This window comes from Parambassis ranga, chromosome 24 (genome assembly GCF_900634625.1).
Source record: "Parambassis ranga chromosome 24, fParRan2.1, whole genome shotgun sequence".
NCBI classification, from domain to species: Eukaryota; Metazoa; Chordata; class Actinopteri; family Ambassidae; genus Parambassis; species Parambassis ranga.
This window is the reverse complement of record NC_041043.1, coordinates 16,282,279-16,308,487: the sequence shown is the minus strand read 5'-3', so window position 1 is coordinate 16,308,487 and position 26,209 is coordinate 16,282,279. Positions and strand designations below refer to the sequence as shown.

Below are 26,209 nucleotides of genomic sequence, written 5' to 3'. Positions count from 1 at the left end.
AGCATATGGACATACAGCAGCCTAAAACTGACTCAGTTAGCGGAGGCTAAATGCTAACTGCTAACATTTTAGGATTACTGACATGATTACACTGACATAAACCAGCTTTGACTGTAAGCTTTATTTCTGTTTTTATTTGTTTTGAATGTACAGACTGATGACTGGGGGGCGGGGCTAAAGTGCTCTCTGTCTCTATAGGCCTCACAGTCACAGTTAATGAGATGAACTTCGTGTGTGTGTGCAGTGTTCAGAGTCCTTTTCTCTGCTGCAGGTGTCAGTGGGGAGCGTCTGCTTTACTTCAGACCTGGACAGGACACCATATTGCCCTGTGACAGGGCATCCCCAGAAGAAACACAATGCTCCCACATTTCCTGGTATCACAACAGTGTTCAGATTAAGTCTGTATTTGAGGTTAACCAGGGAAAGGTTAGCCAGAACTCAACTCGAGCTGCCAGGCTGCGTCTGGTCACTGGATGCTCTCTGATCATCAACAACATCACTGCTGAGGACGCTGGTCGTTACGGCTGTCGGTCTGGGAACACTGCTGATGATGACTCTGTTGTGTTTCTGAGTGTTTTGACCAGTGAGTACTTTTCCATCTTCAGCAGATGCTCCACATGTTTGTCTTCTTAACAGCCGTTTTCTGTCAGTTTCATCATCTGCAGCAGACGCTGATGCTCAGACGGACGACCGCATCACACTGACCTGCTCTCTGCTCAGATACCTGATGCCTCTCTGTCCAGAGAACAGCCTCCAGTGGGTGAACGAGACAGGAGCTGTTCTGTCTGGTGAAGGTGTCGGGTATGAGCTCAATGGACAGAAGGGCTGTGGTTCTTCTCTGACTGTGACACGTCAGAGCGGCCAGAACAGAACATACACCTGCCGCTTTGTTGAGAGAGGCAGCGTGAAGATAGATGCTGAGTACACAGCTGTCTTTACATGTAGGGTCATAAAATGAAGCAGCTCTCTTGGAGTCAGATAACAACCCATCAGATATCTTTAAAATGTTTTCTTCTGACCTCAGTTCCCCGTCAGAGTGAGACCTTCATCATCGTTGGTGCAGTGGGCGGGGCGTTGCTGGTGGTGCTGGTCGTCATCACAGCCGTCCTCCTCCTCAAATACAGGAAGAGAGCCAAAACACCGAACACAGACGGTAATTACTTCCATTCAGAGTTCAGCTGCCTCACGGAACACCAACAAACAAGGCCTGATACTCATTCTGACCACTAGAGGCTGATATCAGGACACATTCTGAGATGACTGTCAGAAAGACGAGGGTCTGAAATTAATGTCTGAGGAATGAATTTTGGCATGATCTGAATTCTAATTAATCTCTCTATTCCAGCCAGAATTATGAGATTTCTTCTCAAAATTCTGAAGAAATAAAAAGTTAAAATTCTAACTTTAATCTCCTAAATCTGAAAGAAAATGTCAAGTTTGAAATGAGATGAGACAATAACAGAATTCTAATTCTAAACGTCAAAATTACCATGACGACAGCCACGCGGTGTGACGACCCCTGTGGTCTGTCACTGTTCTGCTAGTGCCACATATAAAGGGGTGCTGTTAAAGGTAGGGTAGGAGGTTTTAAAAACTCAGTGAGAGTCAGCCAGATTTAAAGTAAAGCCACGCCCCTTTCTCTCGGAGCTCACCCCGAAGCCACGCCTCCAATCACATGGACGCCATCACCTGAAGACGAGCTGCGGTCTGTGACTTCGGCCATCATGCACGTACCTCTCTGGTGCACAGAGCAGGAAGAGAGTGACAACCAGCCAATACTCCTACAGGGTCCACCCGGAGGATTGATGATGTTTTTATGTTTTATAGCTTCAGATGATTCATATTCTTCGTTTTAATGAGAAACTGCCGAACTAATCGGTTGCTATCGGATTGTAAAGAGAAGTTACACTAATTTAACAAAAAGTGCATCAGAAGGAAATCTCCTACCAGACCTTTAAAGCAGAGCTGTTGCTATGGTTACCTCTATATGATTAACCCAGCACAGTATCAGTGTTTTTAAAATGTCATCCTGAAGGGCTATAAATCAATTTCTTGCTCACAGAATTGTACTGATATGTTCAAATTGATCCTTTTTTTTCAGGTGCTCAAAAACAATCCCACCATGTAGTAAGTATTTTTTAACATATACATCATTTACTAATTTATAATCAATAAAACACCACAGGAATACTCAAAGAGTAAAGCCAATTCTGAAATTGATTGATTTATTTGTTACATGGATATAAATTGAATCTGCGCTCTCTGCTGCCACCGCTGGCAGGCAGCTGAACTGCAGCGTTACTGAGCACTGTGTTTGCACTCAGGAGGAGCCGGAGGGGGGTCTGACCTACGTCACTGTTGACCACAACAACAAAAACACCTCCCCTGAGGAGAAAGTAAGCCACGCCTCTTAATCCACTGATATAATCCAGGCTGTAATTTATCATCTGTCTGTTATAATGTTGTATTTCTACCCTTAGCTTCTCTCGTGTTTCCTGTTTTATTTTGGCAGTTCTCCTGTGACTTCCTGTCGTCGTGTTTTTTTCCCGCCTGTCTGTCTGCTTGCTCCGCCCTGATTGACTCCACCAGTTTTTTTTGTCAGCTCCACCTCTAGCTCATACTAACGTGTGGTTGATTGTGTGTACTGCAGGTTGAAGAGAAGGAGAGGGTGACCTACTCCACCCTCAGAGCTCCAGGGGAGGCGGAGGCAGACGATGACCCTGCTAACGTTTACAGCTTCATCAGATGAACACACTTTAAATAAATCAGAGGAAGCGCCGTGAACGTCAGCCGGGTATTTTTGTCTTTTCTGTGGTCGGAGCGTCGTGTCATTAAGCTTCAGCAGCACGCTGACGTCCAGCAGGAGGTGGAGGTGCTGAGCTCATCCATGATGGAAAAACATGATTCATGCGTCTGTTTTCTTTCCTTCAAACACTCACACTTAAACTGCCATTATTGATTATGTGTATATATAAAGCTCAAAATTGAACTGTTTCCTGGGTGCTCTGGCCCTGCTGGCTGCTGATTGGTCCGTTCAGATTCTGCAGCCGGAGTCCTCTGTGGTCTGCCTGTTCCTCGGTTCAGCTTGTTTTCAGTTGCCTTCTCTTTACTCTTTATTTGTACTTTGGCTTTTTATTTATTAAACTTGACTTTTGTTTGGAGTTCGCCTTTTTGTCTGCATTTGGGTCTTTTTGACAATCACTCAACAATTCTCCTCCGTTCATGGAGGAGTTAGCGCCCTCTGGGTCATGAACAGGAAGTGGACAGACTCTTCTGACACTGCTCTGCTTTGGACTGATGTTATTGATCTATGGCTCCCCCTGCTGGACAAAGTCTTTGTTACAACAATCAATAAAATGCTGATGAACTAATAATAACAGAAAAATATCAACACATCATGGTCAATGTATACAACACTGCAGCAGAGCTCTTGTCTCCACTTTACACCACAAATATCTGCTTATTAATATAAACCATCAGCTGTGAGGCCTCTCGTCTTATTGATGGAGGCGTACAGGTGGGCGGGGTCCACAGAGGCTTCAGCGGAGCTGACAGGTGTAGATCAGGTTTAAAGAAACAAGTAAAACATCACATCACTGACAGTTTGAGGAAGATGAGAAGATGCTGTGAGAGCTGTGGGGTCCTCTTCCTCAGAGTTATTTGTTAAGAGCTGAAGAGGAAGTGTTTCCGTGAGAATGTGGCTGCAGCAGAGCTACTGAAGAACGTGAGGTTTAGTGACGAAACCACCACGTCTGAGCGGACTGAGCGCCACACATGCAGTTCCTCTTGATTCTGTTTTTTAATAAATGTTAAAAAGATGAAATTCACAGGTTGAGTTCTAATCAGCCAATCATGTCACTGCTGCCATGCAGCCCTCCTCCATCCTCTGCAGTAGATAGAATCTGATGTTAACGTCATCTTCACACCTCCAGAGCTTCCAGAACTTCCCTCTCTGCTGCTGCCACAAAGATGCAGAGAGGAACCAGTGGGTGTGAAACCTCGTATCTGATGAAATGACCTGAGGACACTGCAGCTGAAACCACATTCTCACCAAACTAACTTCCTGCTCACTTCTTAAAATATCTGACTCTGAGGAGGAAGAGCAGCAGCTCTCAGAGCACTGCAGCATCACCGTGTTCCTCCACCTGTCTGTCACATGATGTTTCATCCATGTTTCAACCTGATTATTGGATTAAGATCTTTTTAAATGTGGTATGTTTCCTGTGCTTGTCCTGGATCAGCAGGTCAGCCCCTCATGATGAGGTCATTGTCAGTTTGGAGGATGTGGTGAATCTTTTCACAGAGAGGAGGAGGAGCTGCTGACAGGAAGCGGATATTTGTCTATATGAGGTCCGAGCAGAGACCGTGAGAGTCAGAGAGCGTCAGAGCAAGAGGAAGAAGAACGATGGCTGCATTCAGATGGACTGAGATGTCTCTGTTTGTGATGATGATGCTGCCATTTACAGGTAAGAACACATGGAATGTAAAAGAAACGATCAAACATCTGGACTGTACTGATTATTGATACTGTACTTTGTCTAAGTTTATTTTTATTTTCTCAACAGAAACTCGACAAACCGTCACTGTCAGAGAGCAGCAGGACGTCACTTTACCTTGTAGAGACAGAAAAGATTTGAATGATCAGTGTCACAGTATTACCTGGCTGTTCAATAAACTAGGAACAGCAGTAACACTGTGGGAACATGGGAAGATTCACAAAGACTCTGCAGATAAATCAGACAGACTGACACTGACAGCAGACTGTTCTCTGGTTATAAAGAAGGTCAGAGCTGAGGATGCTGGTCGTTACGCCTGCAGACAGTTTAACACATCAGGACATGAAGTGGGTCAGGGCTCTCTGATTAATCTGTCTGTCTCTCACAGTGAGTATTCACATCATCATGTTCAGTTTGATCTGTCTCATTAGAACACAGTGAAACATGAATTATAGCTGCAGTGAGGAAGCTGAATGTAAAACCACTGAGACAGTTACATCATGTTGCTCTGTGTCGACACATGGAGGGAGTGAATGTGTAACACAGCACGTCTGACTGATCGATGATCAATAATAATGTGATGACATCATCAGGAAGCTGTATCTGATTCAGTGTATTCAACCATGACCATTTATTGTTACACGTTCACGTTTTTTTTGGAAGGTGCAAAACCACCTCCACCGCCTCCACCACCAACAACAATAACCACGACAACGGCTGCAACATCAAAACCTCCACCACCGGCAACAACAGTGAGACAAACAACAACAACCATGATGATGACAACGAGAACAGCAGCAACAACTGACTCAAGCCTGGAACCACCTGAAGAATCTAATCCAGGTATGTAAACAACACAACAACAAAGTAAGAACAGCAACATATAAATGTAAATAGGAAATATTTCATGTAGAAACAAACTCATGAACATTAACTCATAAACAACAAATAGAGCTCTATCTATCTATCTATCTATCTATCTATCTATCTATCTATCTATCTATCTATCTACATAACATAATGTACAAGCAGTTCCTCCACCTCCTCAACACCACCACCATCTCTATTCCCATCTCCTCTCCTCTTCTTCTTCTTCTCCTGTCCTCTCCCCTCATCAGGCCGATGTATGATCCATTGTTTCATGGTACTAACTGTACGTCCAGTTTTCCTGGTAGTTCAAGACAGTTTTGATTGTAAGAGGTTCTATATGAATAAAGTTGAATTCCTATCGGTCAGTGTAGACTGAGCTGCATCGTGTCGTTCTCTGTTCAGGTGGGCTGAGGTTGGTCTTGGGTCTTGTGGGTGTAGCAGCGCTCTCAGCCGCCGTTGTGTCCGTCAACATGTGGATCAGAAGAAAAGGTGACGACACTTACAGACTAAAACCAGACGCTCTGATGAATGTTCTCCATGAAGGCTGAAGCTGAACTCCTCTTTTGTCTTTTCAGGTCACAGAGCTGATCGTGGCCGCACTGTGAGTTTAACACAACGAAACACAAACACACACACTGACGCAGTGAAGAGCTGTGAAGGTCTGATGTTTTGTGTTTCCACAGGCGCACAGTGATGGAGATGATGTGGTGGTGACCTATGAAAACCTTTCAGCTTCTGTTAGAATCCACACACCAACACATCAGAGGTGAAGATGTTTCTGAGCTGCAGCTGGACTCCAGCTCAGAGAACTCCAGAAACCATCGACACAGTGAACTAAAGTGTGACGACATGTGACGTCACCGCCTGCTCCAATCCCATAAACCCTTATGTGTCATATAAAGGCCTTACTGTTATTTACATATGCACAGACCTGTTTTATTTTGTATTGCTGAGAGTAATAAAGTTTGTAAATAAACATTCACTCAGACTCAGTCACACTTTGAGCTTTATGACTCTCTGCTGTACCAACAGTGCACACAGGGGGTGCTGTATGAGAGTGTCAGATGTTGTTAGTGTGTTCTGCTGCCCCCCAGTGGTCAAACTAAAGTGTTACAACGGTTTGACTTCAGAAAGTAAACAGCAGAGAGCAGCCATGATGTTTCCTGCTGTCTTTATGACTCTTTGCAGACATGTTTAGCCTACATACCACACCATGAGGCAGTAGGTGAGGACAGTCTTAATAGTGGCCTGATAGAAGGACACCAGCAGTTTCCTGTTCATGTTGTTCCTCTGGAGCACTCTGAGTGTAGCCTCTGTGACCATGACAGGTCCTCAGAGATGTGAACACCCAGGAGTTTGAAGTTTTGACTTGCTCCACACAGACACCATTTATACAGAGGGGGCGGATCCATGTCCCTCCTCCCCCGGGGTTTGAGGCAGGCGGTTTAGCTCATCAGCCAGTGCCATCCTTAAACACAGAGCTGTCAGCATCATGTGCAGTGCAGATATAGGACCCAGTGCAGATATATGAGACCAGCGCTGGAGCAGAGGACCAACCAGGGTCGGGACTGGAGACCAGAGGCGAAGGACCACCGGCATCGGGACTGGAGACCAGAGGTGACAGACCACCGGCGTAGGGCCCACCAGGACCGGAGCAGAGGCTCGGGAGCGGTGGACCACTAAGGTCAGGACTGGAACTCGGGGGCGGAACCCCACCAGGAATCAGACAGGAAACTGGGGACGGAGTCCCACTAGGATTAGGAGAGGAGACTGGGGACAGAACCCCACCAGGGTCGGAACTAGAGTCAGGAGACGAAAGCCCTCCAGGGCCAAAACTGGAACCCAGAACTGAGGACCCTACAGTGTCAGGCCCAGTCACTATGGTTAAAGGTCCTTCTGGGTCAGAACGGGAAACCAATTCTGCAGGGTCAGGGCTGGAACCCGGAGCCAGAGATTCTCCAGTGACTGAGCTGGTCACTAGAGCTGAGGGTCTATCTGGGTCAGGACTGGAACCCAGAACAGAAGACCCTCCATAGTCCAAACAGGCCTCCCCCAAAGTCTCAGTCTGTGTTATTTTGGTCCCAACAGATATTAAATCCTCTGACATGGCTGATAATCCATTAGGAGCAACACAGGCAGGCCCTGGAACAGGTGGTGTAGTCTGGGGCGTGTCCTCCGGAGACAAAAGGGATGACGTCATCTGGAGCCCGCCCTCTGATGGAGCGGGGAGGAGCAACACCTGGAGTCCGCCCTCTGACGGCAGCGAGAAACCTGCCTCCCTGGGTGGAACAGAGCCCTCAGCCAATGCAGGAACACCCAGGGAGAGATGAGCTGGTGGAGGCGACGTCAGCAATCCACCAGCCGGAGCAGGAACAGGCGAGGAGGGAGCAGCTGGAGAGATAGCAGGGGCTGAGCGAACGGCCCAGGTGGGGAGCGCCGGAACCACCGGAGGGGGGAACTCGTCCATCTCCTGGAACACAGGGTGGTAGGTCGACAGCATCCTCGGCTCTGTGTCCAGGACCTCCTCCATCTCAGCCCGCAGCTCCTGCATCTCCCCGTGGAGGTCCCCTAAGTGCAACAGCAGGGACATTCGGTAGGCACACCACTGCCGAATCTCCCTTTCATCTGAAGGGGGAGATGGCATGTGGTCCACCCAGTTCACTGCATCCTGGAGGTTTACCATGTGCTCATTTAAGGCCTCCTAATCGAAAAAAAAAAGCTCAATAGAGTCATCTGCTGCCTCAAATAAGTCTGCTGGGTCCATAACTGGTCAGTTCATTCTGTCATGTGCAGTGCAGATATAGGACCCAAATGCAGAGAAAAGTAAGTTAAACAAAGGTGAGCTTTAATGAAAGCCAAAAAACAGTCCAGAGCACAAGAATAACTAAACTAAACTAAGTCCTGAACAACTAAAAGTACAAGACCAAAAACCAACAAACCAAGGAGATCTAATCCAGGGGAGGACGGAGGACGACAGGATGGAAGAAAACCAGGAAGACGAAGAGCACGGCACGGGGAGTGACAAACAATGAACTGACGAAGACAAAGGGGAGCACGAGACTTAAATATGGGCTGAGACGAGACACAGGTGAGAACAATCAGGGAGGAGGAAGAAACTAGGAGGACACTAGAGGAGGAGAGAAGGAAGGACCGAGGATCAGAGAACAGGAGGGAGGAGGAACAGAAGGGAAGACAGGAGGAGAAAGAGGAAGAAGAGCACACACAGGAAGAACAGAGAAGAAATAAACTGATAACCTATAACTAAATAACAAAATAAACAATATGAAAACAGGACAAGGATCAAACCCAGGATCATGACAGTCAGTCCTGACCCTGCAGTTCTTTAAGTGCTGTAGCCTTTGCCAGACCCTCTGAGGATTATTGTGTGTCAGCTGGTCCTGGATTGTCTGTAGGCCTCCTTTGCTTTACACCTCTCTTCATTCAGGCCGTCATTCAAAGGAAACTACAGGTGGGACAGCAGACCAACAGGCTCAGAAGTGCAGGACTGGAAATATATCTTTTAGTTGTTTGCCCACCAGAGGGCAGCAAAACACACTAAAAACAGACTGAAGACTCTCAGAGCTGGTGTGATGACAGTGAGCAGGAAGTGGGCGTCAGAGACACACAGAGAGATTTACTGTGAAACAGCTGAGCTCTGATCGGAGGTTTAATGTCAGATGTCATTACTACTACTACATTACTACTGAGACCAGAATTACTGGGGTCCTATGGAGCTTAAACATGTAAAGAACGAGGAGTTAACACAATAATTCTGACATTTATCAGCATGTTTGGAATAAATGAGGTGAAAACAGTAGATGTAGTTCAAGTTTTTAATTTTTGCAGTTTTAAAATCTATAATCTATAATTTATCATCTATATTACAGGTTTGTGTCTCTCCTCTCTCTCTCTCTCTCTCTCTCCTTCATCCTCTCTGTCCTGTCTACCTCTTCTCCTCCTCCTCCTCTACCCTGCAGACCATCACCCCTGTTTTGGGGTCCTCTTCTAAAGTCTTTGTTCAGGGGTCAGACTCTGGGTCTCTGTAAAGGAGCTCCTGTCACCATCAGTCCTAATCTGAACTGACCAATCAGCAGCTGTTAGCATGATGCTAACATGTCATTGTCAAAATGACCTCAGCTGTAACAGAGATTAAACGACAGTTTGCTGGTTTCAGTTAAGTTCTGATATTTAATCAATACTGTGTAAATGAGTCAAACATGAAAAAAATCTGATGTTTAGTCCAGAAGCAGGTGAAAATAATGATTTTATCTCCGTTCATGGAGGAGTTAGCGCCCTCTGGGTCATGAACAGGAAGTGGACAGACTCTTCTGACACTGCTCTACTTTGGACTGATGTTATTGATCTATGGCTCCCCCTGCTGGACATAGTGGATAGTCTTTGTTACAACAATCAATAAAATGCTGATGAACTAATCATAACAGAAAAATATCAACACATCATGGTCAATGTATACAACACTGCAGCAGAGCTCTTGTCTCCACTTTACAAATATCTGCTTATTAATATAAACCATCAGCTGTGAGGCCTCTCGTCTTATTGAGGGAGGCGTACAGGTGGGCGGGGTCCACAGAGGCTGCAGCGGAGCTGACAGGTGTAGATCAGGTTTAAAGAAACAAGTAAAACATCACATCACTGACAGTTTGAGGAAGATGAGAAGATGCTGTGAGAGCTGTGGGGTCCTCTTCCTCAGAGTTATTTGTTAAGAGCTGAAGAGGAAGTGTTTCCGTGAGAATGTGGCTGCAGCAGAGCTACTGAAGAACGTGAGGTTTAGTGACGAAACCACCACGTCTGAGCGGACTGAGCGCCACACATGCAGTTCCTCTTGATTCTGTTTTTTAATAAATGTTAAAAAGATGAAATTCACAGGTTGAGTTCTAATCAGCCAATCATGTCACTGCTGCCATGCAGCCCTCCTCCATCCTCTGCAGTAGATAGAATCTGATGTTAACGTCATCTTCACACCTCCAGAGCTCTGCTGCTGCCACAAAGATGCAGAGAGGAACCAGAGGGTGTGAAACCTCGTATCTGATGAAATGACCTGAAGACACTGCAGCTGAAACCACATTCTCACCAAACTAACTTCCTGCTCACTTCTTAATTATCTGACTCTGAGGAGGAAGAGCAGCAGCTCTCAGAGCACTGCAGCATCACTGTGTTCCTCCACCTGTCTGTCACATGATGTTTCATCCATGTTTCAACCTGATTATTGGATTAAGATCTTTTTAAATGTGGTATGTTTCCTGTGCTTGTCCTGGATCAGCAGGTCAGCCCCTCATGATGAGGTCATTGTCAGTTTGGAGGATGTGGTGAATCTTTTTCTGTTCTCTCTATAAAAGGTGAGACAGACAGAGCAGATGTGATCTGGCCTCTTAAAAACCACAACACGGCACAGAGAGGAGGAGGAGCTGCTGACAGGAAGCGGATATTTGTCTATATGAGGTCCGAGCAGAGACCGTGAGAGTCAGAGAGCGTCAGAGCAAGAGGAAGAAGAACGATGGCTGCATTCAGATGGACTGAGATGTCTCTGTTTGTGATGATGATGCTGCCATTTACAGGTAAGAACACATGGAATGTAAAAGAAACGATCAAACATCTGGACTGTACTGATTATTGATACTGTACTTTGTCTAAGTTTATTTTTATTTTCTCATCAGAAACTCGACAAACCGTCACTGTCAGAGAGCAGCAGGACGTCACTTTACCTTGTAGAGACAGAAAAGATTTGAATGATCAGTGTCACAATATTACCTGGCTGTTCAATAAACTAGGAACAGGCCCAGCAGTAACACTGTGGGAACATGGGAAGATTCACAAAGACTCTGCAGATAAATCAGACAGACTGACACTGACAGCAGACTGTTCTCTGGTTATAAAGAAGGTCAGAGCTGAGGATGCTGGTCTTTACGCCTGCAGACAGTTTAACACATCAGGACATGAAGTGGGTCAGGGCTCTCTGATTAATCTGTCTGTCTCTCACAGTGAGTATTCACATCATCATGTTCAGTTTGATCTGTCTCATTAGAACACAGTGAAACATGAATTATAGCTGCAGTGAGGAAGCTGAATGTAAAACCACTGAGACAGTTACATCATGTTGCTCTGTGTCGACACATGGAGGGAGTGAATGTGTAACACAGCACGTCTGACTGATCGATGATCAATAATAATGTGATGACATCATCAGGAAGCTGTATCTGATTCAGTGTATTCAACCATGACCATTTATTGTTACACGTTCACGTTTTTTTTTGGAAGGTACAAAACCACCTCCACCGCCTCCACCACCACCACCACCAACAACAACAACAACAATAACCACGACAACGGCTGCAACATCAAAACCTCCACCACCGGCAACAACAGTGAGACAAACAACAACAACCATGATGATGACAACGAGAACAGCAGCAACAACAACACAAACAATGTCAGCATCAGCAACAACTGACTCAAGCCTGGAACCACCTGAAAAATCTAATCCAGGTATGTAAACAACACAACAACAAAGTAAACAATCATCATTTGTCACATGTGCTCAGTGAGTCTCACGTCTCCGTCAGATCAGACAAACACAGTTTATGCTGCAGACTTCGTATTTCTATGATAAATGAATGTTTTGATCTTCGGTCGGGTAAAACAGCCCTGATCATCACAGCTGTTGGTTTGGCAGCGCTCGTCATAGCTGCTGTGGCCGTCATCATGTGGAGGAGAGCCAAAGGTCAGAACATTTACTTTGATGTTTTTATAAATAAAGTTTTATTCAATCCAGATGTTCAGTGCAGAATCCTACATTTGATTTTATTTGAACTTTTCAGGGACCAGAACACGGAGTGGAGACGATGTTGTGAGTGTTTATTGATTCATTACTTTAACAGATCGTCTGATATGAGCTGCTTTAAGTCGGCTGTGTGCAGGAGCTGAGCTTTAACCCTGCAGAGGCCGGTCAGAACAGGCCGACTCTAAACTCACACTCGTCCTTGTTCCTCTGGCTGTCCTCGCTGCAGGCCGGAGCTGCAGATGCTGAAGCTGCAGATGCTGAAGCTGCAGATGCTGTTTACTACGCCTCCATCAGCCACGCCACCGACAGCAGCTCGGCCCGGGTAAGCCGCCTCATCACATCCAGCACGTGCTACGACACACTGAGCATCATGTGTTTGTGTGTCTGTCGTCTCCCAGCTTCCTGAACGTGACGCCGTGATCTACAGCACCGTCCAGGCCCCCGTCAGCTCCGCTGCAGCCTCTGTGGACCCCGCCCACCTGTACGCCTCCGTGAATAAGACGAGAGGCCTCACAGCTGATGGTTTATATTAATAAGCAGATATTTGTAGTGTGAACTGGAGACAAGAGCTCTGCTGCAGTGTTGTATACATTGACCATGATGTGTTGATATATTTCTGTTATTATTAGTTCATCAGCATTTTATTGATTGTTGTAAAAAAGACTTTGTCCAGCAGGGGGAGCCATAGATCAATAACATCAGTCCAAAGCAGAGCAGTGTCAGAAGAGTCTGTCCACTTCCTGTTCATGACCCAGAGGGCGCTAACTCCTCCATGAACGGAGATAAAATCATTATTTTCACCTGCTTCTGGACTAAACATCAGATTTTTTCATGTTTGACTCATTTACACAGTATTGATTAAATATCAGAACTTAACTGAAACCAGCAAACTGTCGTTTAATCTCTGTTACAGCTGAGGTCATTTTGACAATAACATGTTAGCATCATGCTAACAGCTGCTGATTGGTCAGTTCAGATTAGGACTGATGGTGACAGGAGCTCCTTTACAGAGACCCAGAGTCTGACCCCTGAACAAAGACTTTAGAAGAGGACCCGGATCAAAACAGGGGTGATGGTCTGCAGGGTAGAGGAGGAGGAGGAGAAGAGGTAGACAGGACAGAGAGGATGAAGGAGAGAGAGAGAGAGAGAGAGAGAGGAGAGACACAAACCTGTAATATAGATTATAAATTATAGATTATAGATTTTAAAACTGTAAAAATCAAAAACTGGGACTACATCTACTGTTTTCACCTCATTTATTCCAAACATGCTGATAAATGTCAGAATTATTGTGTTAACTCCTCGTTCTTTACATGTTTAAGCTCCATAGGACCCCAGTAATTCTGGTCTCAGTAGTAATGTAGTAGTAGTAATGACATCTGACATTAAACCTCCGATCAGAGCTCAGCTGTTTCACAGTAAATCTCTCTGTGTGTCTCTGACGCCCACTTCCTGCTCACTGTCATCACACCAGCTCTGAGAGTCTTCAGTCTGTTTTTAGTGTTTTGCTGCCCTCTGGTGGGCAAACAACTAAAAGATGTATTTCCAGTCCTGCACTTCTGAGCCTGTTGGTCTGCTGTCCCACCTGTGGTTTCCTTTGAATGACGGCCTGAATGAAGAGAGGTGTAAAGCAAAGGAGGCCTACAGACAATCCAGGACCAGCTGACACACAATAATCCTCAGAGGGTCTGGCAAAGGCTACAGCACTTAAAGAACTGCAGGGTCAGGACTGACTGTCATGATCCTGGGTTTTGATCTTTGTCCTGTTTTCATATTGTTTATTTTGTTATTTAGTTATAGGTTATCAGTTTATTTCTTCTCTGTTCTTCCTGTGTGTGCTCTTCTTCCTCTTTCTCCTCCTGTCTTCCCTTCTGTTCCTCCTCCCTCCTGTTCTCTGATCCTCGGTCCTTCCCTCTCTCCTCCTCTAGTCTCCTCCTAGTTTCTTCCTCCTCCCTGATTGTTCTCACCTGTGTCTCGTCTCAGCCCATATTTAAGTCTCGTGCTCCCCTTTGTCTTCGTCAGTTCATTGTTTGTCACTCCCCGTGCCGTGCTCTTCGTCTTCCTGGTTTTCTTCCGTCCTGTCGTCCTCCGTCCTCCCCTGGATTAGATCTCCTTGGTTTGTTGGTTTTTGGTCTTGTACTTTTTAGTTGTTCAGGACTTAGTTTAGTTTAGTTATTCTTGTGATCTGGACTGTTTTTTGGCTTTCATTAAAGCTCACCTTTGTTTAACTTACTTTTCTCTGCATTTGGGTCCTATATCTGCACTGCACATGACAGAATGAACTGACCAGTTATGGACCCAGCAGACTTTTTTGAGGCAGCAGATGACTCTATTGAGCTTTTTTTTTCGATTGGGAGGCCTTAAATGAGCACATGGTAAACCTCCAGGATGCAGTGAACTGGGTGGACCACATGCCATCTCCCCCTTCAGATGAAAGGGAGATTCGGCAGTGGTGTGCCTACCGAATGTCCCTGCTGTTGCACTTAGGGGACCTCCACGGGGAGATGCAGGAGCTGCGGGCTGAGATGGAGGAGGTCCTGGACACAGAGCCGAGGATGCTCTCGACCTACCACCCTGTGTTCCAGGAGATGGACGAGTTCCCCCCCTCCGGGTGTCTCCGGCGCTCCCAGCCTGGGCCGTTCGCTCAGCCCCTGCTATCTCTCCAGCTGCTCCCTCCTCGCCTGTTCCTGCTCCAGCTGGTGCGTTGCTGACGTCGCCTCCACCAGCTCATCTCTCCCTGGGTGTTCCTGCATTGGCTGAGGGCTCCGTTCCACCCAGGGAGGCAGGTTTCTCGCTGCCGTCAGAGGGCGGACTCTAGATGTTGCTCCTCCCCGCTCCGTCAGAGGGCGGACTCCAGACGACGTCGCTCCTCCCCGTTCCAGTTTTGGCCCTGGTGGGCTTCCATCTCCTGTTTCGAGTTTTGGCCCTGGAGGGCTTTCGTCTCCTGACTCTAGTTCCGTCCCCAGTCTCCTGTCCTAATCCTAGTGGGTCCCCGTCCCCAGTTTCCTGTCTGAGTCCTGGTGGGGTTCCGACCCCGAGTTCCAGTCCTGAGCCTGGTGGGGTTCCACCCCCGGCTTCCTGTCCTGAACTTAGTGGTCCACCGCTCCTGAGCCTCTGTTCCGGTCCTGATGGGCCTCCTCTTTTGAGTCCTCGCCCAGACCCTGTTGGCCCCTACGCCTGTGGTCCTTCGCCTCTGGTCCTTCGCCTCTGGTCCCCAGTCCCGACGCCTCTGGTCCTTCGCCTCTGGTCCCCAGTCCCGACGCCGGTGGTCCTTCGCCTCTGGTTCCCAGTCCCGACCCCGGTGGGTCTCCAGATGGAGGGTGTCTGCATTTGGGTCCTATATCTGCACTGCACATGATGCTGACAGCTCTGTGTTTAAGGATGGCACTGGCTGACGAGCTAAACCGCCTGCCTCAAACCCCGGGGGGAGGAGGGACATGGATCCGCCCCCTCTGTATAAATGGTGTCTGTGTGGAGCAAGTCAATGCTTCAAACTCCTGGGTGTTCACATCTCTGAGGACCTGTCATGGTCACAGAGGCTACACTCAGAGTGCTCCAGAGGAACAACACTAACAGGAAACTGCTGGTGTCCTTCTATCAGGCCACTATTAAGACTGTCCTCACCTACTGCCTCATGGTGTGGTATGTAGGCTAAACATGTCTGCAAAGAGTCATAAAGACAGCAGGAAACATCATGGCTGCTCTCTGCTGTTTACTTTCTGAAGTCAAACCGTTGTAACACTTTAGTTTGACCACTGGGGGGCAGCAGAACACACTAAGAACATCTGACACTCTCATAAAGCACCCCCTGTGTGCACTGTTGGTACAGCAGAGAGTCATAAAGCTCAAAGTGTGACTGAGTCTGAGTGAATGTTGATTTACAAACTTTATTACTCTCAGCAATACAAAATAAAACAGGTCTGTGCATATGTAAATAACAGTAAGGCCTTTATATGACACATAAGGGTTTATGGGATTGGAGCAGGCGGTGACATCACATGTCGTCACACTTTAGTTCACTGTGTCGATGGTTTCTGGAGTTCTCTGAGCTGGAGTCCAGCTGCAGCTCAGAAACATCTTCACCTCTGATGTGTTGGTGTGTGGATTCTAACAGAAGCTGAAAGGTTTTCATAGGTCACCACCACATCATCTCCATCACTGTGCGCCTGTGGAAACACAAAACATCAGACCTTCACAGCTCTTCACTGCGTCAGTGTGTGTGTTTGTGTTTCGTTGTGTTAAACTCACAGTGCGGCCACGATCAGCTCTGTGACCTGAAAAGACAAAAGAGGAGTTCAGCTTCAGCCTTCATGGAGAACATTCATCAGAGCGTCTGGTTTTAGTCTGCAAGTGTCGTCACCTTTTCTTCTGATCCACATGTTGACGGACACAACGGCGGCTGAGAGCGCTGCTACACCCACAAGACCCAAGACCAACCTCAGCCCACCTGAACAGAGAACGACACGATGCAGCTCAGTCTACACTGACCCATAGGAATTCAACTTTATTCATATAGAACCTCTTACAATCAAAACTGTCTTGAACTACCAGGAAAACTGGACGTACAGTTAGTACCATGAAACAATGGATCATACATCGGCCTGATGAGGGGAGAGGACAGGAGAAGAAGAAGAAGAGGAGAGGAGATGGGAATAGAGATGGTGGTGGTGTTGAGGAGGTGGAGGAACTGGTTGTACATTATGTTATGTAGAGAGATAGATAGATAGATAGATAGATAGATAGATAGATAGATAGATAGATAGATAGATAGATAGATAGATAGATAGACAGGGCGGTCGGTCGGTCGGTCAGTCGGTCATACCTGACATACCTGGATTAGATTCTTCAGGTGTTTCCAGGCTTGAGTCAGTTGTTGCTGATGCTGCTGCTGTTCTCGTTGTCATCATCATGGTTGTTTGTCTCACTGTTGTTGCCCGAGGTGGAGGTGGACGTAGAGGTGGTGGTTTTATACCTTCCCAAAAAAAACGTGACCGTGTAACAATAAATGGTCATGGTTGAATACACTGAATCAGATACAGCTTCCTGATGATGTCATCACATTATTATTGATCATCGATCAGTCAGACGTGCTGTGTTACACATTCACTCCCTCCATGTGTCGACACAGAGCAACATGATGTAACTGTCTCAGTGGTTTTACATTCAGCTTCCTCACTGCAGCTATAATTCATGTTTCACTGTGTTCTAATGAGACAGATCAAACTGAACATGATGATGTGAATACTCACTGTGAGAGACAGACAGATTAATCGGAGAGTCCTGACCCATTTCATGTCCTGATGTGTTAAACTGTCTGCAGGTGTAAAGACCAGCATCCTCAGCTCTGACCTTCTTTATAACCAGAGAACAGTCTGCTGTCAGTGTCAGTCTGTCTGATTTATCTGCAGAGTCTTTGTGAATCTTCCCATGTTCCCACAGTGTTACTGCTGTCTTTTTTCCTGGTTCATCGAACAGCCAGGTAATACTGTGACACTGATCATTCAAATCTTTTCTGTCTCTACAAGGTAAAGTGACGTCCTGCTGCTCTCTGACAGTGACGGTTTGTCGAGTTTCTGATGAGGAAATAAAAATAAACTTAGACAAAGTACAGTATCAATAATCAGTACAGTCCAGATGTTTGATCGTTTCTTTTACATTCCATGTGTTCTTACCTGTAAATGGCAGCATCATCATCACAAACAGAGACATCTCAGTCCATCTGAATGCAGCCATCGTTCTTCTTCCTCTTGCTCTGACGCTCTCTGACTCTCACGGTCTCTGCTCGGACCTCATATAGACAAATATCCGCTTCCTGTCAGCAGCACCTCCTCCTCTCTGTGCCCGTGTTGTGGTTTTCAAGAGGCCAGGTCACATCTGCTCTGTCTGTCTCACCTTTTATAGAAAGAACAAAAAAAGATTCACCACATCCTCCAAACTGACAATGACCTCATCATTTTGGTGCCAATGTGATATTAGCTACTGATGGGTGTGAGGTGTGATTAATGCACCACATCTGAATGGACTGAGCCTCACACATCAGCAGGTCCTCTTTTATTTATTCTGTTATTTTCAAGTATTAAACCTGAAATTGCACATGTAATGGATGTTATCCAACATGGAAGAAGGTCTGCAGCGGAGGAGGAGCTGCAGTGCCAACAGCAGCAGAGCTCTGGAGGTGTGAAGATGACGTTAACATCAGATTATATCTACTGAAGACGGTGGAGGAGGGCTGCATGGCAGCAGTGACATGATTGGCTGACAGAATGAGGAACGCCCTCAGAGAGCTGACGTGGTGACAGACGGCAGGAAGTGAGCGTCAGAGACACACCAAGAGATTTATTATTAAACAGCTGAGCTCTGATTGGATGTTTAATGTCAGACGTCATTTTATTTGAACATCATGTGACCTTGTTTCTTCCTGTTGTTCCTGACAGTGAGTTTAGTTTTTGAAGTCAAACTGATGAACATGTAACACTTTACTTTGACCACACGGGGGCAGCAGAACACACTAAAAACACATCAGGCACTCAGCATCAGCATTTGAGCCTTCTACAATGAACCTGCAGGGGGCAGGTTGGGGCAGTATTTTATGTTATATATTCCAATCTTGCTATAATATTATTTTGTCTTTTTAATTTTATTTTGTTTCTTTAATCTTACTTTAATATTTGTGTTCATGTATTTGCATCATTGTGTATTCTTTATTGTGATGTATAGTTTTTCATTTGACCTTTATCTAAATGTATGTTATCATTATGTTTTATTTCTCTTTTCTTTTTTATTTTAAATCATAATTAATTTTTCTTATTTTTCTGCGTATTTCACCTGATAATGGGATCAATAGGTAATGATTATCTATCATTTTATTTTATTTCCGTGTTGTATTTTCAATCTCGGAAGTTGTGCGTATTAATGCAGTGACGTCACTGCGCTGTCAATTAGCGGCAGCTGCGCTCTCTTTTTCTCGGGAGTTGCGCGCTGTTCGCGGCGTTTTGAAGTGGACCCGGAAGCGTCTCTCATGTTCACCGAAGACTCACGGACATTGTCTAGCTGGCGGGACCAAGTGTTGGTTTTCATGAGCTTCATGTTCATCTTTGCGGGTTTTTACTCAAGCTCAGGGGAGGACATCAGAAGCCGGAGCTCCGCGGTGCGTGGGGAGTTCGGACACGGCGGAGTGTGTTGGTCCAAACTCCAGAAGGAAGCTAGGTCAGTGATGTTCTGCTAGCTAGCTACGTTAGCCGCTAATGCTAATTATTGTTGTTTAATTGTTTTTAGGGGTGTTTAGGCTAATTCTAGCCTTGTGCTGTAAATGTTGGCTTGTTTTTGAGTTTTGTTCTGTTATATAATGCCACGTTTTACTTAATTAAGCTGCCAAATTAACCTGTGTGGAGCTACTGAATCAGGTTTTGTGGTTATGGCTTAAAATCTGTTTGTTAATGAACAAACTTCAAACTAAAGCAACAACACTGAAGGTCTGATTCACTAGTTACAAAGGATAAAGAAGGTCACATTGCTAAATGACTGATCCTGTTTATATATATTTCAATCATGAGAGACTCAGCGAACTGAATGAGAAAGAATTTATTTATACAATAATTGTAAATGTGCATTGGCGTCCTAGACCCAGTCGTGAGGACCACATCCGAAAGGGGGGAAAGCTCGAGCGGAGAGGCCGCTGATCAGAAGACCCCCCCCCCCCCCCCCCCCGGCCGGGTGGTCTAGACCTGGTGGTGGTGTAGAAGCAGGAGAGCAGGAGAGGGGAGACCTTGAACTGCATGGATCGGGAGGTGCTTGGGGTGGAGGAGGGTTGCCGGATTCGATCAGGAGACAGCTGGAGAAGAGACAGAGGCTTTTAAATTTCTTGCTACGCTATGATTGGGCAGGAGAGGGACGGATCGACAGCTGATTGGTGAGGGAGGTACCTCTTATTGTTTAAAAGCAGTTTTAGGTAAATCGTCCACACACTGAAACACCTATTCCAGTTTATGACTCTTTATTTTTATTTGTAATAATATAAAAATAATGTGCACCCTCAAATAGACTAAATAATACATTACTATACTGAGACAGGTCAAAGGCATGCTACAATATGGTACATAGGTGAAAAAATATACTTATGAAGCAGTTTTCAATTTGTGGAACCACTGACAGGATCAATAGCAGACCAGACTGACCCCTAATAACAGTCTATGGGGCTAAAACCAAGTGGTAAAAGTATGAATCTTTACTCTTGGTGTCACCTGACTCCTTGTGCTGTTGTGATCAACAACTAAAGGTTGCAGATCAGTCAATCATGATGATTTTTTTCAGTTTAGAACAGCTTCAATCTGAGATGCTCACATTTCAGGTGGTTCCACAACATTTCAGTTGAAATGAGGTCAGAGCTTGAACATTCAGAACATTAACTGTTTTTCTTTAATCATTCTTTTGTAAACATCTTGTTTGTCTGTTGTTGTCTTGCTTCCTGACCCACTGTGTGTTGAGCTGACAGACGGATGTCCAACATATTCCAGATATGATGTGAGTAATCATCCTGGTTCAGATGCAGCAACACAGGTCCAAACTGTCCACTGAATGTAGCTCTCAGCGTAAGTTCAATCATGAAGACTCTATTCCTCATCATTCACCTCTTATCTCTATCCCCTTCCCTCTTCGCCATCCTAGCACTCTCCTTCACTGCACTGCACTCTGTCTAGTGACCTCCCACATAGTCAGGTGTTTAATAGATGGCACCTCCCTCACCAATCAGCTGTCGATCTGTCCCTCTCCTGCCCAATCATAACGTAGCAAGAGATTTAAAAGTCTCTGTCTCTTCTCCAGCTGTCTCCCGATCGAATCCGGCAACCCTCCTCCACCCCAAGCACCTCCCCATCCTCGCAGTTCAAGGTCTCCCCTCTCCTGCTCTCCTGCTTCTACACCACCACCAGGTCTAGACCCGGGGGGTCTTCGGATCAGCGGCCTCTCCGCTCGAGCTTTCCCCCCTTTCGGACGTGGTCCTCACGACGGGGTCTAGGACGCCAATGCACATTCACAATTATTGTATTAATAAATTCTTTCTCATTCAGTTTGCTGAGTCTCTCATGATTGAAATATTTTCCCTGTAGCCCTCTGGTTTGTCTACATGATCTCTACCAGACCACAGACAGGCAGCAGTGTTCTTTTAGGAGTGCAACATTAATGTAGAGAGAGGCCTTTAGCTGCTTAGAGGTCACTGTGTATCCCTTTGTGACCTCAGATGAAACAGATGGATTCTAATCTAACCCCTTAAATAAACAGATAATCCTCCAGGTTCACGTACGTTTGCCACTCACAGGTGTAATATTGGATCATTTTCCTAAATCCTGTTTGATTAGCTTCTCTTCTGGTTCATTTTTATGCAGAATATAGAAAGTCTAGTAATGCATCCAAATAAAAGAGCTGTATATTCAGATTGTTACTAATTTATTTAAACCAAAGTTACAAAGGCTTTTCTTACATCTTAAGTTTTGTTTTTCTGCATCGGAGAGTTTGAATTTAATTTCATCCAGATGCTGTGTGTGATTTCTGTAGATATTAGAAGCTTGAGATTTGACTTGGACTTGTTTTTGTTTGATCTACAAAGAAGCAAATCAACAAACGGTAAGACAGAAATATTATTATTTTACTCTTGGGTTGTTCTCAGCTGCCGCACTGATCCTTTTATTTCCAACTTCTTTTTCTCTCTCTCGTATTTGTATTTTAAAAATGTGAATTAAATGTATCAAAATATCTTTTGCCATTAATCCATCAAACCAAAATTTGTCACAAAGCAGAAATTATCATTTGGATCTGCACCAGGTGAGGTGTGGGTGTTAACATGGCCACAGTGCCTTAACTGTGTCAGCTGTAACCAAAAACTGTCGCATTTGTTCGTCTTCATGCGCAGCCTTACCTGCACTAAATTTAACCCCATTGTAGTTCATATCATCAGTGTTTTTAAAGGTCTGAGATAAATGTTGATTGTTAAGGAGTAACCAGGGCTTGTTGCATAAAGCAGGTTCAGTGGAAACTGAGTATGTATTAGCCTGAGTTCCTAAAAATTGAAACTGAGTTTGTTGAACCTCCTTAATGAAATGGGTCCCTGATCTCCTTTGTTTTTATCTCATACCCACTGTGCCCGTTTCTGACTTCCTGTCTTTCCCTCTGTTTGTCTGCAGACACCTTAAAACATACACAAACCCTGTACAGCTATCTTTGTGAGCACTTTCATTGACACAATGCATTTTTAACCTTATATCCCTACAGGGATTAATAAGGTTATACTTAAACTTTTTCTATTTAGATTGACCTGAACCTTGGCTGAGTGCCTGAACCTCAAGTAGCCACTGACAGGATCTAAAAGTGAGGGCCAGGCAAAATGTCCTCACTCAAGTTGTTTAAAATTCAAATAGTTTCCCATTGATAGCTGGACTCGACCCACCCTGTCTCTCTTACAGTTCCTCCCTCTTTTTTGCACACATCCTTTCTCACATCCACAGTGACTCAATCATACATCGACACATTGATCAGCTTTGATTAGTGTTGATACAATAACATGTTTTCCTTGTAGAAAAGACAAAGTTTTATTTATTTTTTTTATTTTTACATGGCTGGCGTGCCATTCGTTTGCTCTTTAATTCTTTTTCGAGAAACTTCATTTGGAAATTTACTTTGAAGACCGAGCATCGTTTGGAAATTTATTTTGAAGACCGAGCATCATTTGGAGATTTTCTGCCTTCATCCATCCAGTGTGGCCACCAACCACCGTCAGTCAAATGCCTATTGGATGAAGATCAAAGATGTTTTGAAGTTAAGAACCTTTTTTATTCTACGTGATTGGGTCATCACACATTGATACACATCAATTTGAATCAGTATTGATGTAATATCATGTTTTTCTCCTAGAGGAAATCTACAGTCTAAACTGTATGTTTAGGCCCCTTAGCCAGTGTTGTATGATTGAGGAGCCCTATGAATGTAAATCGCATAACATGATCAGGACCCTTTATTTTCACTTTGGATAACACAGTAGTGCACAGGCTCTATCCCTGGTGTGTCTCTTAGTTTCTATCTTTGTATGTCTGTGACCAGTAAGGAGCAGAAGATGTATTTGTGTCACAATTTCAGGTTTATTTTTGAGATATTGATCAAACTGTTACATTTGCATGAGTGAGCGTGAGGTTGAGTTATAAACTGGTTTAACCACTAGCTATACCAGCAACGGAATGTCAAGTGGGAAGAAACTAAGCAGACAATCACTTACTTTAAGTTTCCACTAAAATTACATAACAGCATGATTTAGACTTTTCATGCTTCTTCCTCACATCTGATTGTGATGTCTCTGGTGGTATTGTGAGGATCTGCAGTAGGCAGGATGTTGGCCAGTCACTGTGTCTCATGAATGACGGCGTCAGTGAAGGGTAGATTCTTCCTGTCAGCAACCCGCACCTGCCGATCTCCGATTACACTCCTCAGCTCTACTTGTACTTGGTCTGGAGGTGAAACAGGATGACTTTAAATCACAATTTAATGACTAATGAAATTCATCCTGGGGTGGATCACTTGGCCTCATCACCTTGGATCTTTGGATACCTGGCCATAAACAGAAGGCCCCATCTCAGTGTAGTTGCAGTTGTTTCAGTGCCAGCAGCAAACAGGTTCATGACTGTTATCAGAAGGTTAGTGTCGTTGAAGTGACTGTTGGTAATCCCAGATTCCTGAACAGAAACACATTTTAAGGCATTTGTATGCCACTGTGTGTCTCCACATAAGTATCTTGTACTGCTCACTGTTTGTTGTAGCCATGGGGCTACACCTTCAGTTCTTCAGTTCTTTCTTGTTTCTGGGGACTCTGGCTTTTAGTTTTAAATAACCTTAAAGGGTGTTAACCCTTCATACTTCATCTCAGGAGTTATATGGTCCAATGGTGATTTGTGGAAAGAAACAAGGGTTTTTGCATTGGCTACACTGAGAGACTTTAGAAAGGGGAAGAGGGCATGTGAGGACAAAACCATTGATGAATGTCAAAACCTCAGTGACGTTCTCAAGAACTTTCAACTTGTTGCAGGAGAAGCTTTTGATACCAGACAACCACTGAACTATGCAGTTTCTAATATCTGCTCCATGGTTTAAGGCAGCAGATTTGAATATGATGATCCAGAGTTTACTTCCATGATAGATCAAAAAAACGCTCAGTCAACTTGCAGGTTCAGCTTCAATACAGGCATGTTTACAGTGTTAAGTTTGTTATTAAACCTTCAAAGTACACTGATCATTAATTAACTATTGTGAACTTGATGAGACAGTATCTGTTTATTTTAATCATAAATGTGTAAACTTTAACAGGTGTACAACATGTTCCCAAGGCTCTTGAAGTTGATCGCTAACATGAGAGAACTCTGTCAACAAAACCAGAAGGTATGGACCTGATACTATTTATCAAGAGTAAAGTTATTGTGAGTCACGTGACCGTTGCAAGGAATGCAGTATTTTCTCACCACAGCTCTGCAGTTCCACTCTAAAATGTTTATATTTTTACCGCATATCTGAACTTTTGGTCGAAGTTCTTACTAGATAAACAATGATAACAGCATCATCGAAAAAACAATCTGCCAAACAAGCTCAGGAGCAGACAAATAATCGTTCTGTTTACAGTGAGGAACTCTCTGAGCTAGTTAAGCTAACCCCAAGTTTGTGGATGATGCGGTGGCCCAACTTTCAGCTAAAATACAGGCCAGGCAAGATGTTAGTCATTCAGCATATCAAGTCAGAATGTACATACTTTCCCGTTTAAAGTTTTATTCTTCAATGATTCCTCTTGCTTATTATCATTGGATTATTGGGGAAAAACCTCATTCTCTCAGATTTAAATTCATATGGAATGGGAAAGAGACCACATTTGAAATCCTTCAGTGAGATAAGACACAGGGTGGATTGACTCTGCTATGCTTTTCGTCTTTTGGGCTTAGACCTTCATCTGTGGTTCAACTCTGATGCCTCTGTCTCCTGGAAATTACATGAGAATAATTTTAACATACCACCTACAGCACCTGCGGGAGAAACCGTAAGGGGCCGGTGCATAGAGAATCGGGTGGTGGTTGAAGGTGGGGGCCTCTGCAACCTGATCACTGGACACAGAGACTGGCTCTGGGGACAAGGAATGTCACCTCGCTGGGGGGGAAGGAGCCTAAACTTGTGTGTGAGGCTGAGTGGTACTGACTAGATATAGTCTGGCTTGCCTCCACCACAGCTTGGACTCGAGTCGAACTCCTTGAGAGTGGTTGGACTCTTCTTCTTTCTGAAGTTTAAAAGATTTAAGATACTTATGTGGAGACACACAGTGACTGCATGTTTTTAAGTAAAGAAGATGGGTTGGTCAAGGTGCAGCACATTGGCTGGGAAGAAACTGGAAGGCTCACCAAAACAAAGTAAAGCATTACTGTTGGAGTTGGTACTTTAGACTCTCTCACTCTGTGTGAAGGGGCATGTGATAGATTCAAAGCAGTTATTGTCATATGCACAGTAAGGAAATTGGTTTCCTTGGATAAATGAAATTCTTAATTTGCTGCTCACACTGAATGCCATAAAGGTTTGAGAGAGACAAAAAATAATAAAATAATTTACAAAAGAGGAATTTGAAGAGCAAATAAGTACAGTATAGAAATATAACCTATGGAAGTAAGTGGAGCTACATACATATAAGTGTGCATGTGTGCTACACTTATATGTAAGTGTACCACGTGGTGACGCAGCTGACAGTGAGCCACAAAGAGACCAAACCCCACCACTTCCAACGGGCCCCATTAATTGACTTTTATCTACCTAATTCCATATAGAGACTTCTAAATATAAAGCAGAGCCAGTGACCCCTAAATGAACATCAGCAAAACAAAGTTGGGGAGCGGACTGTGGATTGTTTAGGGGTTTGCACATTGGTATGGATGCTTCCTTTAAAGGGTTACCATGCTTGACTGGCAGGATTTAAATCTCTTTCCTTATATTTGAGGCGACATTGACATTGAAGCTAGAGTAAAGTTTAGGTGTAGCT

At 44.8% G+C, this 26,209-nt stretch overlaps 2 protein-coding genes and 3 long non-coding RNA genes across 6 annotated transcripts in view; 3 read left to right on the top strand and 2 right to left on the bottom strand.

The window, feature by feature from the left end:
* LOC114428309 (uncharacterized) overlaps window positions 1-26,209 on the top strand; it is a 49,084-nt gene that overhangs the window by 355 nt on the left and 22,520 nt on the right. The gene's annotated exons all lie outside the window — the stretch shown is intronic.
* Window positions 5,772-6,136, top strand: LOC114428319 (uncharacterized). The gene is made up of 3 exons (XR_003669572.1): window positions 5,772-5,855; window positions 5,942-5,967; window positions 6,050-6,136. It is a non-coding gene; the product is annotated as an uncharacterized LOC114428319 (long non-coding RNA).
* On the top strand, window positions 10,716-13,276 carry LOC114428316 (endochitinase A-like). The gene is made up of 7 exons (XM_028396616.1): window positions 10,716-10,942; window positions 11,042-11,365; window positions 11,643-11,870; window positions 12,028-12,105; window positions 12,203-12,231; window positions 12,392-12,487; window positions 12,564-13,276. The coding sequence occupies exons 1-7, from the start codon at window positions 10,882-10,884 to the stop codon at window positions 12,696-12,698; spliced, it is 951 nt and encodes a 316-aa protein (XP_028252417.1). The 5' UTR covers window positions 10,716-10,881; the 3' UTR covers window positions 12,699-13,276.
* LOC114428318 (uncharacterized) lies at window positions 16,245-16,609 on the bottom strand. The gene is made up of 3 exons (XR_003669571.1): window positions 16,526-16,609; window positions 16,414-16,439; window positions 16,245-16,331 (listed from the first exon to the last, which is right to left on the bottom strand). It is a non-coding gene; the product is annotated as an uncharacterized LOC114428318 (long non-coding RNA).
* On the bottom strand, window positions 23,553-24,043 carry LOC114428317 (uncharacterized). Its single transcript, XR_003669570.1, has 3 exons — window positions 23,978-24,043; window positions 23,738-23,879; window positions 23,553-23,654 (listed from the first exon to the last, which is right to left on the bottom strand). It is a non-coding gene; the product is annotated as an uncharacterized LOC114428317 (long non-coding RNA).

Excerpts from the sequence above, each read along its gene's own strand:
- LOC114428316 (XM_028396616.1), top strand. The coding sequence starts at position 10,882 with ATGGCTGCATTCAGATGGACTGAGATGTCTCTGTTTGTGATGATGATG. Across the intron at positions 12,106-12,202 it reads CATGTGGAGGAGAGCCAAAG|GGACCAGAACACGGAGTGGA; the intron begins GTCAGAACATTT and ends TGAACTTTTCAG. Across the intron at positions 12,488-12,563 it reads CCGACAGCAGCTCGGCCCGG|CTTCCTGAACGTGACGCCGT; the intron begins GTAAGCCGCCTC and ends GTCGTCTCCCAG.